The sequence below is a fragment of the Trachypithecus francoisi genome, unplaced genomic scaffold (genome assembly GCF_009764315.1).
Source record: "Trachypithecus francoisi isolate TF-2019V2 unplaced genomic scaffold, Tfra_2.0 Lachesis_group14, whole genome shotgun sequence".
Classification (NCBI taxonomy): Eukaryota; Metazoa; Chordata; class Mammalia; order Primates; family Cercopithecidae; genus Trachypithecus; species Trachypithecus francoisi.
The window spans coordinates 55,261,467-55,274,023 of NW_022681459.1; the positions used below are offsets into that span (position 1 = coordinate 55,261,467).

At 56.0% G+C, this 12,557-nt stretch overlaps 1 protein-coding gene across 2 annotated transcripts in view; it reads left to right on the forward strand.

Moving 5' to 3' along the window:
- Positions 1-1,773: 1,773 nt before the first annotated feature.
- CERK (ceramide kinase) overlaps positions 1,774-12,557 on the forward strand; it is a 56,269-nt gene continuing 45,485 nt past the window's right edge. Inside the window, exon 1 of one of the 2 annotated variants that reach the window (XM_033233550.1) lies at positions 1,774-2,356. In XM_033233550.1, the coding sequence (XP_033089441.1) occupies positions 2,215-2,356 (142 nt within the window). In that variant the 5' untranslated portion in view covers positions 1,774-2,214. The remainder of the gene's footprint in view (positions 2,357-12,557) is intronic. The other variant, XM_033233551.1, reaches the window with a different exon arrangement.

Genomic DNA, 12,557 nt, shown 5'->3' on the forward strand with positions numbered 1-12,557 from the left:
GGTCAGGGTCCAAGCCCACAGGACTGGCCTCCTGGATGTCACTCTCTCTTGTTGCCCCTTCCCACAGCCACCTCTGTGTACACACGCCTCGGGGGTCTGTGTGTGTCCACATTTCCTCTTGTTTTTTTTTTTTTTTTTGAGACGGAATTTCACTCTCATCACCCAGGCTGGAGTGCAGTGGCGCAATCTCGGCTCACCGCAACCTCCGCCTCCTGGGTTGAAGCAATTCTCCTGCCTCAGCTTCCGGAGTAGCTGGGATTACAGGCGCACGCCACCACGCCCAGCTAATTTTTGTATTTTTAGTGGAGACAGGGTTTCACCATGTTGGCCAGGATGGTCTCCAATGCCTGACTTCAGGTGATCCACCCGCTTCAGCTTCCTAAAGTGCTGGGATTACAGGTGTAAGCCACAGAGCCCAGTCAACATTTCCTCTTCTTGTAAGGACACATTGGATGAGGGCCCACTCGAGCAGCCTCACTGAATCTCCTGTGTGTTTTGTAACTGATGTTGCTGTCTCCCGCAATGGAACTCCTTCGGGGCCTAAGCAGTTCTGAGTCGTTTCTGGGCCCCCCACTCTGGCTGCAGGATTTTAAGCCGAGGTGTGCAGACAGAGGACAGAAACATGAATATGCCGGGAGGGGCAGGCAGAACCTGAGCACAGGGAGGCCCAGGGAAGAGGTCCCCAGCAGGGACACTGGTGCTCCTGGGCCCTTGCCCACGCCACCCTTGCCTGCCAACCCTCTTCACACGCAGCAGCACCCTCCTGCCACTGGCATGAGCTTTCCTTTCCAAGTAAGTTTCAGATCCACATTTCTCAGGCCTCAGAGTGGCAGCTGTGGGAGGGAAGAGGCTGGGCAGGCCTTGCTGCCGCACACCCCACTGTGTGGCACGATCAGATAGGGCCTGCTAGGACTCTGGGCCCAAGGTGGCTGCAGGACTGTCCTGGGGGCTCCACTACATGGCCTGAACAGGGGCTTGGCTCCCAGGGAGGAATGATTCATGGCTGCTTCCTGCCCTATAGACAGTCATAAGGAGCTGGCAGGATAAGACCTGTACATGCAGCCACCTGGTGCCAGGCACAGCAGCAAGGCCACGTGGACCTGGCCCACCCCACCTCTGTCTGCAGCAGCAGGGCTGGGCAGGCGAGCTGAGGGGAGGGGCAGGCCTCAGACCTCAGTGTCAGAACCAGACCTCAGTGTGAGCCTAGGCTCTGCCACACTGGAGCCCCGTGCTCTTGGGCAAGTGACTTAATCTCTGTGAGCACAGTCTTCACTGATAAATCACGGAGGGATGTGCCCTCTGAACCAGGTTGTGGCTGCTTCCTATGGGGCTGTGTTGGGCACTGCGGGCACAGAGACTGGAGCTTGCATGAAGGGGCAGTGTGCTCTGAAGGCAGGGCTGGAGTCCCTGCAGGCTGGTGATTCCTTCAGCTGGGGGGTCAAGGGGGCCTTCCTGGAGAGGGGGTGAATTGGGGCCACAGGGGCCATGTCTCCCCAAGTCTGGGACCCAGGCTCCAGTTCGTAGGGCCAGCTCAGGGGCGGGTGCTCAGCTGTCTGCTCTGTGGCTTCAGACACCAGAGCGTTCAAAAGGCCAGCGCCCCAGCCCCCTAGGAAGACCTCCGCCCCCTGAAAGGCGTCCCTGACTGCCGGGGCCCAGCTGCAGGTCCCCTCCCAGGCCGGCAGGAGGCCAGGATCGAAGAGGGCACCCGCCGCCCAAGGTCACGCCGCCCGTGGCGCCCCCATCCAGGCCCGCCCCGCGCCCGATCGCCAGGATTGCATTTCCGCGCCGCGGGGATCCCGCCTGATCCGCGTCCCGCGCGGAAGGCGCCACTAAGTCCCGGCCGGCCGCGGGAGCGCCAGACTCAGCACCCAGCACCCAGCACCCGCCGGCGAGGAGAGGAGAGAAAGGCAGCCGCCTCCCGGCCCCAGCGCCCTGGCTGCGGCCCGCCCCATCTCGGTCCCCTTCTCCGCCCCCTTCTCCCCTTCTCGGGTACCCCCCGCCTCTCCCCGGCTCCCGGCCCCTCCTCTACTCACCCCTCCTCCTCGCCCCCGCCCCGCCTCGCCCGGCCCCTCCGCGGTCCCCGCCGCCCGCGTACGGGGTGACGCAGCGCCGCCTCCCGCCGCCTGCCGCCGGGGCCACTGCAGGGGCCGTAACGGTCCGGCGCCCCTCGGCGTCCGCGCGCCCCCCGCCTCGCGGACAAGCCCGCCGGCGGCGATGGGGGCGACGGGGGCGGCGGAGCCGCTGCACTCAGTGCTGTGGGTGAAGCAGCAGCGCTGCGCGGTGAGCCTGGAGCCCGCGCGGGCTGTACTGCGCTGGTGGCGGAGCCCGGGGCCCGGAGCCGGCGCCCCCGGCGCGGGTGAGTGTCGCCGCCGCCCGGGTTCGACCGGACCAGGCCAGGGAGCGGGGGCGGCGTGGGGGACCCGGCTAGCGGGACCGGGTGCGGGGAGCGGGCGACCGTGTTGAGGCCGGGGGCCCTGGGAGCGCAGGCGCCGGGGAGGGTCGGGGCTGGCGGGAGGGAGGCCGGGACCAGGGTCCGGGCCGGGCGCTACCGTCTGCTCCGGGAACCGGAGGACAAAGCGCCGCGCAGTGGAGGGGAGGCCGGCGCCCCATCCCCGCGGGAGGTGGGACCTGGGGCGCGTTCACGGGGTCGTGGCCCCCGGTGCGGTCTGTCCGCAGGGCACCTCTGTAGAAGACGGACGGTGGATGGATCCTGAGGGGGGTGCCAGGCGCTCCCCACCCCGCGCATTGCAGTTTAATCCAAGAACAGATGCTTTTTTTAAGCAGGGATCCGAAACCTGAGAGGCGCCCTTGCGGGATGAGGACTTCCTGTTAAGTTAAAGAAAGAGCCCCTGACCTTCTGTGGGGTGTGCGCCCTACTCGGGGTGGGGGAATTGATTTCGGTGCCACGAGTTGACCACTTGCCCCGCAGAGGCTCTCCAGATGAGGAGAAGAGTGACTTTGGTAAACATGGAGGACGCACAGCCCACCCTGGAGGGCCGCGGGGCAGCGGCAGGACGGCCTCCTCAAGGCTCTAGGGCAGAGCTGTCTGGTGGCAGAGAGGTTGGCAGAGGCTTATAAAGAGGTGCCCTTCTGCACTCCGGGGCAGCGGGAGGATTGCAGCAGTTCAGGTCTGGACAGTGAGAAGGGGGAGGTGTTGGCGGCACAGGAGACCCAGGCTGGGGGGTAGCGGTGTGTTCCATTTCATTCATGCCCTCTTTGGCAAATGTTTATTGTGTGCCTGCTAGGGACGGACGGGGGCCAGCATGTGTGACACAGTCGCTGCTGCAGCAGAGCTTTTTTCCTTAAAGGGAGAGACAGGGCACACAGAGACAAGTGTCTGATGGAGTTGGGCACTGAGGACAGAACTTGCAGGGTAGGGGGCAGGGTTGTGCAGGTGGGGCAGGTCACTGTGTGGTAGCTGGTGGTCTCAGCAGTCCTCACTCACACGGTGGCTTTAACCAGTGACCTGGAGAGCCTGAGGGTTCTGCATTCCAGAGACAGATCCATCCAGGCAGGAAGAGCGGCGAGTGTAAGGCCCTGAGACCACCAGGAGGCCAGTGTCACAGGAGTGAAGGGAGATGGGGGAGGGAGAGTGGGGCCCAGGTCTCCTGAAGCCTTACAGGCTGAGATGGCGACTTGCTTTTCACAGTGAGTGGAGTGGGAGCCCCTGGAGGGCCTTATCCAACTTAGCATTTTCCAGGGATCTCATGTCCTCTGCGTGGAGGACCCAGAAGAGGGATGGGTCCTGCAATGGGGAGGCTTTGGCCCTGTGCAGATGGGAGATGGTGATGGTCAGGGTTGGATGTGGAGGGACTGAGTACGGGAAGGAGGTCTGTTGGAGCTGCTGTTTGCTAGAAGAGAGAGCCCTGCAGGAGGACAGAGGGGTTTGTTTTTGTTTTTTGTTGTTTTTCTTTTTCTTTTCTTTTTTTTTTTTTTGAGATGGAGCGTTGCTCTGTTGCCCAGGCTGGAGTTCAGTGGCGCGATGTTGTCTCACTGCAACCTCTGCCTCCCGGGTTCAAGCAATTCTCCCTGCCTCAGCCTCAGAGTAGCTGGGATTACAGGAGCCTGCCACCATGCCTGGCTAATTTTTGTATTTTTAGTAGAGATGGGGTTTCACCATGTTGGCCAGGCTGGTCTCGAACTCCTGACCTCAGGTGATCCACCCACCTCGGCCTCCCAAAGTGCTGGGATTACAGGTGTGAGCCACGGCGCCCAGGCTTTTTTCTTTTTAATTATTGGGGTGAGTGTGGTGGAAGCCAGGATTCACAGTGGATGTGCAGAGCTGGGGTGACACCTTTAAACCCTGTGAGCAGATAGGGATGGGTGTGGCGGAGGCCAGGATTCCCTGGTGGATGTGCAGAGCTGGGATGACACCATTAGACCTTGTGGGCAGTCAAGGTCAGGAGTTCTTCTGGGCGGTTTCTGGTGCTGAGCTGTGAGGATCTGCGGGTTGGGTGCTGGTGGGGACAGAGCTGAACGTTAGGTGGGGCCAAGGTCTAGGGGTGGTCTCAGACCCATGACCAACACTTGGTTTCCAGCCCTGGGGTCACCTATCTGTGGCTGGGCATCTGAGACTTGACTTTTCTTTTTTTTTTTTTTTTTTTTGAGGCAGAGTCTCGCTCTGTCGCCCGGACTGGAGTGCAGTGGCCAGATCTCAGCTCTCAGCTCACTGCAAGCTCTGCCTCCCGGGTTTACGCCATTCTCCTGCCTCAGCCTCCCGAGTAGCCGGGACTACAGGCGCCCGCCACCTCGCCCGGCTAGTTTTTGTATTTTTAGTAGAGACGGGGTTTCACCATGTTAGCCAGGATGGTCTTGATCTCCTGACCTCGTGATCCGCCCGTCTCGGCCTCCCAAAGTGCTGGGATTACAGGCTTGAGCCACCGCGCCCAGCCGAGACTTGACTTTTCTAAGGTCTTTCTCATGTCTCCTTTGGGAGAAATGTCACACCTCAAATATTACCTACCAGGGCCCACACACAAGGAGAACAGATGCCTGGCCTGGGCCCGAAGGGTTTGTGCTTTGTTGTAAATCCCTAGGCTTCAGGAAGATGACTGCCTCCCCAAGCGCTTCCTAAGTGCGGGCCGCTGGGCTTCAAACCGGATGGGTTCCTGAGGGGCAGCTGCTCCCATCCTAGGGATGAAGGGGCTGATCTGCAGGGACTGGAAGTGACTGGCCCAGTCAGCTGCTGCGCTTGTAGCCACTGGGCTGTAAGGCCTCCCACGGGCTCCAGCGGCCGAGGAGACACCAGATCCCACCTTACAGGGTGTCTGTGTGGGAGGTCAGTCATCACTGCTTTCTGCCTTGGCGTCCCTGGCCAGCTCCCATTATGGCTTCTAGTTGCCTGGGTCAGGGCTTGATGCAGTGCGGTGTCTGCTTTTGTCCAGCGTGCTGGGGTTTGCCTCTCAGCATGCTTATTGCTTCACTCTCTTTTTTTTTTTTTTTTTAAGACGGAGTCTCGCTCTGTCGCCCAGGCTGGAGTGCAGTGGCCGGATCTCCGCTCACTGCAAGCTCCGCCTCCCAGGTTCACACCATTCTCCTGCCTCAGCCTCCCGAGTAGCTGGGACTACAGGCGCCCACCACCTCGCCCAGCTAGTTTTTTGTATTTTTTAGTAGAGACGGGGTTTCACCTGGTTAGCCAGGATGGTCTCGATCTCCTGACCTCGTGATCCGCCCGTCTTGGCCTCCCAAAGCCAAGGTGTTTTTGTGCAGGTTCATCCTGAGCTGCCTGACTGGCCTGCTGGGAGCTTGGTCCCTCTTGGAGAGGGAGGGCCCTGGTTGGTGGGGCCATGGCTGGTGGGGCCCTGGCTGGTGGCCCTGGCTGGTGGGCTCCCTCCGGGAAGCAGCCTGCCCTCTCCACCCAGGAGTGCTCTCCCACGTGATGGAAAAATCTCAGCAAGTTGGGAAACGCTAAGTTGTGAATGAGTTCGGAAATACAGCCACATTGTCTCTTGGTTTTTTCTCATAACTTTACAGTCCTCAGAAGGAATCAGGCCCAGGTTCGATTCTTATATGCTTGAGGTCAGTAGGGCCATAGTAGGGCAGAAGAATGTGAACCAGCTCACAGGATACTTAATTTGGTCAGCAAGGTGGCATTGCCCAGCCCTTGCCACTCCCCCAGGTGTATCTGGGCACACTGGGATTGACTAGGTTAAGGAATGATGAGAGGTGGAGGAGAATTGTTCTAAAACTGGCCCTAGGAGACCTGTGAGATGAGGCAGGAACAGCCCTGGAGCTCCAGGTGACTGATGGGCTAAGGACAAAGGCAAGGCCACTGTGTGTGCCCTGCTGGGGTGGCCACTTAGTTATTCCGACTCCTTTGTTTTCTCTGTAGCATCACCCCTGTTTCAAATGTGGACAGTAGGAGTGGGAATTGACTGGGCCCAGAGGCAGTGAGGTACAGAGGGAGCTGGCTTTGAACCCAGACACATGCACTTTCCTCTGTGGATCATCATGCTGGGACAGTGACTGACCTGTACAAGAGCAAAGACAAGGACTAGCAATTCGGATCGCTGCAGCTTCCTGGGCCAGCACCTCACCCAGGCACCTGAGGAAGCCGCGACAGCCGTGCCCTGGGCCACCAGCCTGGTGGGAAGTAGGGCAGGACAAAAACAGGAACTGGAAGTGGGTCATGCTCGTTGAACTGGAAACACTGCATTGATATCTGGGTTATTTCCCCTGGCTGTCGCAAAACACACTTAGATAAACACTGGGCCTGGGAAGAGTGTGTGTGTGTGTGTGTTGTGTGTGTGTGTGTGTGTGTGTGTGTTGGTGGGTGAGGGGGCTGCTGCCCAGGCTCTACCTTTGTGGGAGGATCCTCCCCTTCCTTGCACTAACCCCACTTGGGATGTCCCAGGCTGGTGGTGAACTCACTGGGCAGGTCAGTGCTGTCGTGTCCTCAGCACACCCTGCAAAGTGCCTGGCAAAACATAGGCATGCCACAGATACTTTAAAATTTTTTTTTCCCGCTTACAAAAGTAAGTCTTGTTGATTTAATAATATCTACAAAACACAGAAAAGCATACGCAAAAAGTCATTCTTCGACTTAGATGTGATTAATATTTGGTATTTGTGTCTATGTAAATATGCATGAAAGAAAAGTTGAGAAAACATACTGCAGAGTGTTTTCCACACTACTAATTCCCCTCCTGGAACATGATTTTAAAAAATTGACTTTATCACGGTCTAATTTGCTGCAATAAAACTCAGACATTTTAAGGCACATAGTTGGATAAATTTTGATAATTGTGTGCACCTGTGTAAACATCACCCGGCTAGCAGCAGCCCAGAACCTTCTCCTGGGCCCTGGACTGCTTTCTCGCCAGGAACGGGTGCGATGCTAATAGAGTTTCATGTAAATGGAATCATGCCATGTGCACTTCTTTGTGCCCGGCTGCTTTATCTTATTTATTTTTTTTTTTAAGATTCATCATGTCAGCAGTTCCATCTTTCTGGTTACTAGTCGTATTGCATTGTGTGGGTACACTAGTGTATCCGCTTACCTGCTGATGGGCTTCTGGACAGTTTCCAGTCCATTCACCTTGACTATGTGGACAAAGACACCCTGATCCTTTGGGGGCTATGCTTTTGCTCCTCTTGGATGCGTATTTAAGAGTAGAAAGCTGAATCATAGAAAAATGTGTATATATATATATATATATGTATTTTTGAGTGTATATAATATATTTTATTATATTTTTGGAGTCTTCTTCTGTTCACCAGGCTGGAGTGAAGTGGCGAGATCTCGGCTCACTGCAACCTCCACCTCCTGGATTTAAGTGATTCTCCTGCCTTAGCCTCCTGAGTAGCTGGGATTACGGGCACCTGCCACCATGCCCGGCTAATTTTTGTATTTTTAGTAGAGACAGGGTTTCACCACATTGGCCAGGCTGGTCTCAAACTCCTGACCTCAGATGATCTGCCTGCCTCGGCCTCGCAAAGTGCTGGGATTACAGGTGTGAGCCACTGCACCCAGCTGTGAATTCTTACAAGAAAATAGAGGACAATTTATAATACTGGAATGGGAAAAGGCTCTCCTAACCAAGATGAAATCTAGAAAGAATAAAGAAAAAGCTGGATTATTTGACTCAATAATTTTAAAATGTCTTTTGTAAGATACCATAAATTTTTTAAAAAATGATGGGGGCCGGGTGCTGTGGCTCACACCTGCAATCCCAGCACTTTGAGAGGCTAAGGTGGGCAGATTACTTGAGGTCAGGAGTTCGTGACCAACCTGGCCAACATGGTGAAACTCCATCTCTACTAAAAATACAAAAACTAGCTGGATGTGTTGGCATGCGCCTGTAATCCCAGCCACTCGGGAGGCTAAGGCAGAAGAATCGCTTGAACCCGGGAGGCGGAGGTTGCAGTGAGCTGAGATTGTGCCACGGTACTCCAGTCTGGCAACAGAGCGAGACTCCATCTCAAATAATAATAACAATAATAATAATAACATAAAAATTAAAAATGATGGGGGTACTATTTGCAACAAATAGGATAGAGAAAGGGTTAACTTTTTTTTTTTTTTGAGATGGAGTCTCACTCTGTCACCCAGGCTGGAGTGCAGTGGTGCGATCTCAGCTCACTTCAAGCTCCGCCTCCCGGGTTCATGCCATTCTCCTGCCTCAGCCTCCCGAGTAGCTGGAATTACAGGCGCCCACCACCACACCTGGCTAATTTTTTGTGTTTTTTTGTGTTTTGTTTTGTTTTCTGTTTTGTTTTGTTTTGTTTTTTGAGACGGAGTCTTGCTCTGTCACCTGCACTGGAGTGCAGGGGCGTGATCTCGGCTCACGCCTGTAATCCCAGCACTTTGGGAGGCGTGAGCCACCGCACCTGGCCATCAATTTTTATATCAGTTTAAAATGTTTAAAAAATGTTAACCCAGCCGGGAGTGGTGGCTCATGCCTGTAATCCCAGCACTTTGGGAGGCCGAGGCGGGCGGATCACAAGGTCAGGAGATAGAGACCATCCTGGCTAACACAGTGAAACCCTGTCTCGGCCTTACAAAATAATGTTCCAAATATCCAGGAAACAACCCACAATTACATTATTTTGTAAGGCCGAGTCCTGTTAATGTTTTTTGGAGGCTGGGTGTTGCGCATGCCTGTAGTCCCAGCTACTCAGGAGGCTGAGGCAGGAGGATCATTTGACGCCAGGAATTCGAGGTTACAGTGTTCCATGATTGCACCACTGCACTCCATCCTGAGTGACAGAGCAAGACCCTGTCTCTTAAAAAAATAAATAAATAAAAAATAAAGTCCTTTGGACAATTTTTCTATTTAATTACATTAATTTATTAATTTATTTACAGTCTCACTGTTTCGCAGGCCGGAGTGCAGTGGCTCAGTTTCGGCTCACTGCAGCCTCAACCTCTTGGGTGCAGGCCGTCCTCCTACCTCAGCCTCTCAAGTAGCTGGGACTACAGGCATGTACCGTCATTCTGGCTAATTTTTAAAATTTATTTTGTAGAGACAGGGCCTCACTATGTTGTCCAGGTTGGTCTCAATCTTCTGGCCTCAAGCAGTCTTCCTGCTTCAGCCTCCCAAAGTGCTGGACTTACAGGCATGAGACACCAGACCTAGCCAATGTTTCTTTTTCAAAAGCAGGTACTCAGTCTGGCTAGGCACAGATGGCAGGTCTGTCTCACGTGGCGAGGGAGGTGAGCCCTGGCTGCCCAGCCTCCGAGGCCCTGGCTGCCCTGGTTTGGTCCCTCAGGAGCGAGGCTGGACTCATCTGGTCATTCTCAGAGCCAAGTATTCCTGCTCCAGCCCCCTCTGCTCTGAGCGCCCCTCTGCCCCCAGCACACCCTAGCTCCTCTGGGACAGGGCCTGCACCCACCCTGCTGCCACATAGCTCAGACATCCCCAAGGCCAGAGCTGGAGGTAAACCTGGCTCCCAGCCGTTGACTCTGCACGCCAGCCTCTCCAACCAGCAGGCCTGCCGCTGTGGATCTCGGGTGTCCTCGGTTCATTGCCTGTTTCTTCTGTCTTGTCCAGAGTTTTTAGTTGTCGTGGGTAGGAGAGACAGGCAGTCGGGCTTGCTTCATCCTGGCCAGAACCAGACGTCTGAATGCTGCTTTCCATTTAGGCCCGTGTGTGCTGTGCCCTGCGGTGCTGTGGGCTTCACACCCAATGGGATCCTCACAGCCCCCTGAGACGCCCCTTGTTGTCTTCTCGGAGGTGGAGACGTGGGACTTAGAGCTCAGCTCACAGGTGGGGAGTGGGGACTCAGAGCGAGGCTGCTCCAGAATCTGGGGTGAGCTCCCTCTTCAAAGGCAGGGACTCTGGGATTTAAGTAGCCTCCGTGGCCTTTCAGAGCAGGGTGACGGCGGGAAGAGCAGGGTTCCTGGAGCAAATATCAGTCCAGTTCCCATGACAAAGTTCCCTGAGGCACCGGATGGTCCCTGGAACCCTCGGACCCCCCGTCTCGTCCCTAGGATGGGAGGCGGACGCAGGTTTCCTGCGGCCTGACAGTGGGCGTGGAGTGGGGACGGCGGGTGTTCCGTGTTGAGAGGCCACCTGGTTGGGCGTGGAGTGGGGACGGCGGGTGTTCCGTGTTGAGACGCCGGCAGGTTGGGCGTGGAGTGGGGACGGCGGGTGTTCCGTGTTGAGACGCCGACAGGTTGGGCGTGGAGTGGGGACGGCGGGTGTTCCGTGTTGAGACGCCGGCAGGTTGGGCGTGGAGTGGGGACGGCGGGTGTTCCGTGTTGAGACGCCACCTGGTCGGGCGTGGAGTGGGGACGGCGGGTGTTCTGTGTTGAGAGGCCGGCAGGTTGGGCGTGGAGTGGGGACGGCGGGTGTTCTGTGTTGAGACGCCGGCAGGTTGGGCGTGGAGTGGGGACGGCGGGTGTTCTGTGTTGAGACGCCGGCAGGTCGGGCGTGGAGTGGGGACGGCGGGTGTTCTGTGTTGAGAGGCCACCTGGTACGGACTTCAGTTCTGCGGGTGTCGTCTGAGCAGGTCTAGGATTAGCTGGTTCATTTCCTGAACCCACAGACGGGCTGCCCAGGTGTGTGATTCGGACCTGCCCTCCAGAACCCTCCTGGCTTAACAGGAAAAATACAGTCCTGTGTGTTGGCTGCCACGTGGGCTGTGCAGGTGACGTGCCCATCCCCATGCCACAGTCCTGTTTCCTGAGAGGAATGATTTGGCATCCTCGGGTCCAGGCCTCTTGTGCATGCCAACGGAGCATCCATGCTAAGGAGTGACAGGGCTGGCAGGGCCGGGGGGGCGGGGGTTGGGGCATGCACAGGACATTCAGAAGCCCTTGGACCTTGGGTGGTCACTGGGTGGTCCTGTGGGGTGTTGACCAGGCCCCTGCCTGAGAGTGGGGCAGGCGGACCACAGCACCCTCAGGCTGGTATCAGGGGACGTTAGGATGGGGAAGGATTTCTGGGGTGGGTTCCACAGGGAATGGACACTGTTTACTTGAGTTGTGTCCCTAGAACTAAAAAGGCTGGGCACAGTGGCTCATGCCTGTAATCCCAACACTTTGGGAGGCTGAGCGGGTGGATCGCTTGAGCTCAGGAGTTAGAGAGACCAACCAGGGTAACAGAGAGAGACCCTATCTCTCCAAAAAAAAAGAGAGCTGGGCATGGTGGCACACACCTGTGGTCCCAACTACTTGTGAGGCTGAGATGGGAGGATTGCATGAGCCTGGGAGGTTGAGGCTGCAGTGATATGAGACTGCACCCATGTACTCCAGCCTGGGTGACAGAGCAAGACCTGTCTAAAAAAAAAAAAAAAAAAAGAGAGAGAGACATTGGTGGCTACTAATGGTGTGCTGACAAGGGTCAAAGGTCACATTTTATGGCATGAAATAGCAGTAAGTTATAATTGGCAGGTACCTTATCCCAGCATCATGAACTTTGGGGGCTTGCTATGAGATTTTCTTTATCATCCGCGTGGTCAGAATAACCATGGCTCAGCCTCACTGGGTTGCAGAGCAGAGGTCTTTGGGCTAAATTTGCCATGTATTTTTTTCTTTGTTTGATTTGCATGGTGAGTTTTTCTTTTCCTTTTAAAATTGTAACTAATGTTCTACAATCAGAAGGTTTCCCATAAAAATCCAAACTTGGGCACATCCCTGTGTGACAGCAGCACCTGCAGTGGAGACAAGGGCTGGGGACACAGACGTGCAATCGTGTCTGGATAAGTCGCAGCTCAGGGCTGACCCACCACACGGGTTCTGGCTTCTCCCACCTTCCGTCTGTGTATCAGACCCATCAAGGGCTGTGCTGGGGTAGACGTAGTGGGCGGGGAGGGAAGGGGGACAGTTTGACCACACTCTGAGTTTGCTGCACGTGGGATTTCTGGACTCTCCCTGGCAGTGGTGGTCAGGGCTGGTTTTTGGTCTTCCTTGGCATAGGCAAGCACTCACCTTGAATTTTTATTGAAGATCAGATGTTCACACGGCTCGTGTTTATTGAGTGGCGGGTTGCCAGGGAAATGCGTTTGCGTTGTGTGTAATTGCAGGGGAATCAGGACTCCCAGCCACCCGGATCTCCTGGGTGTTCTTCCTCTGGGGTGACCCTTACTGCTTGGACCCTAAGTGGGCCGGGCAT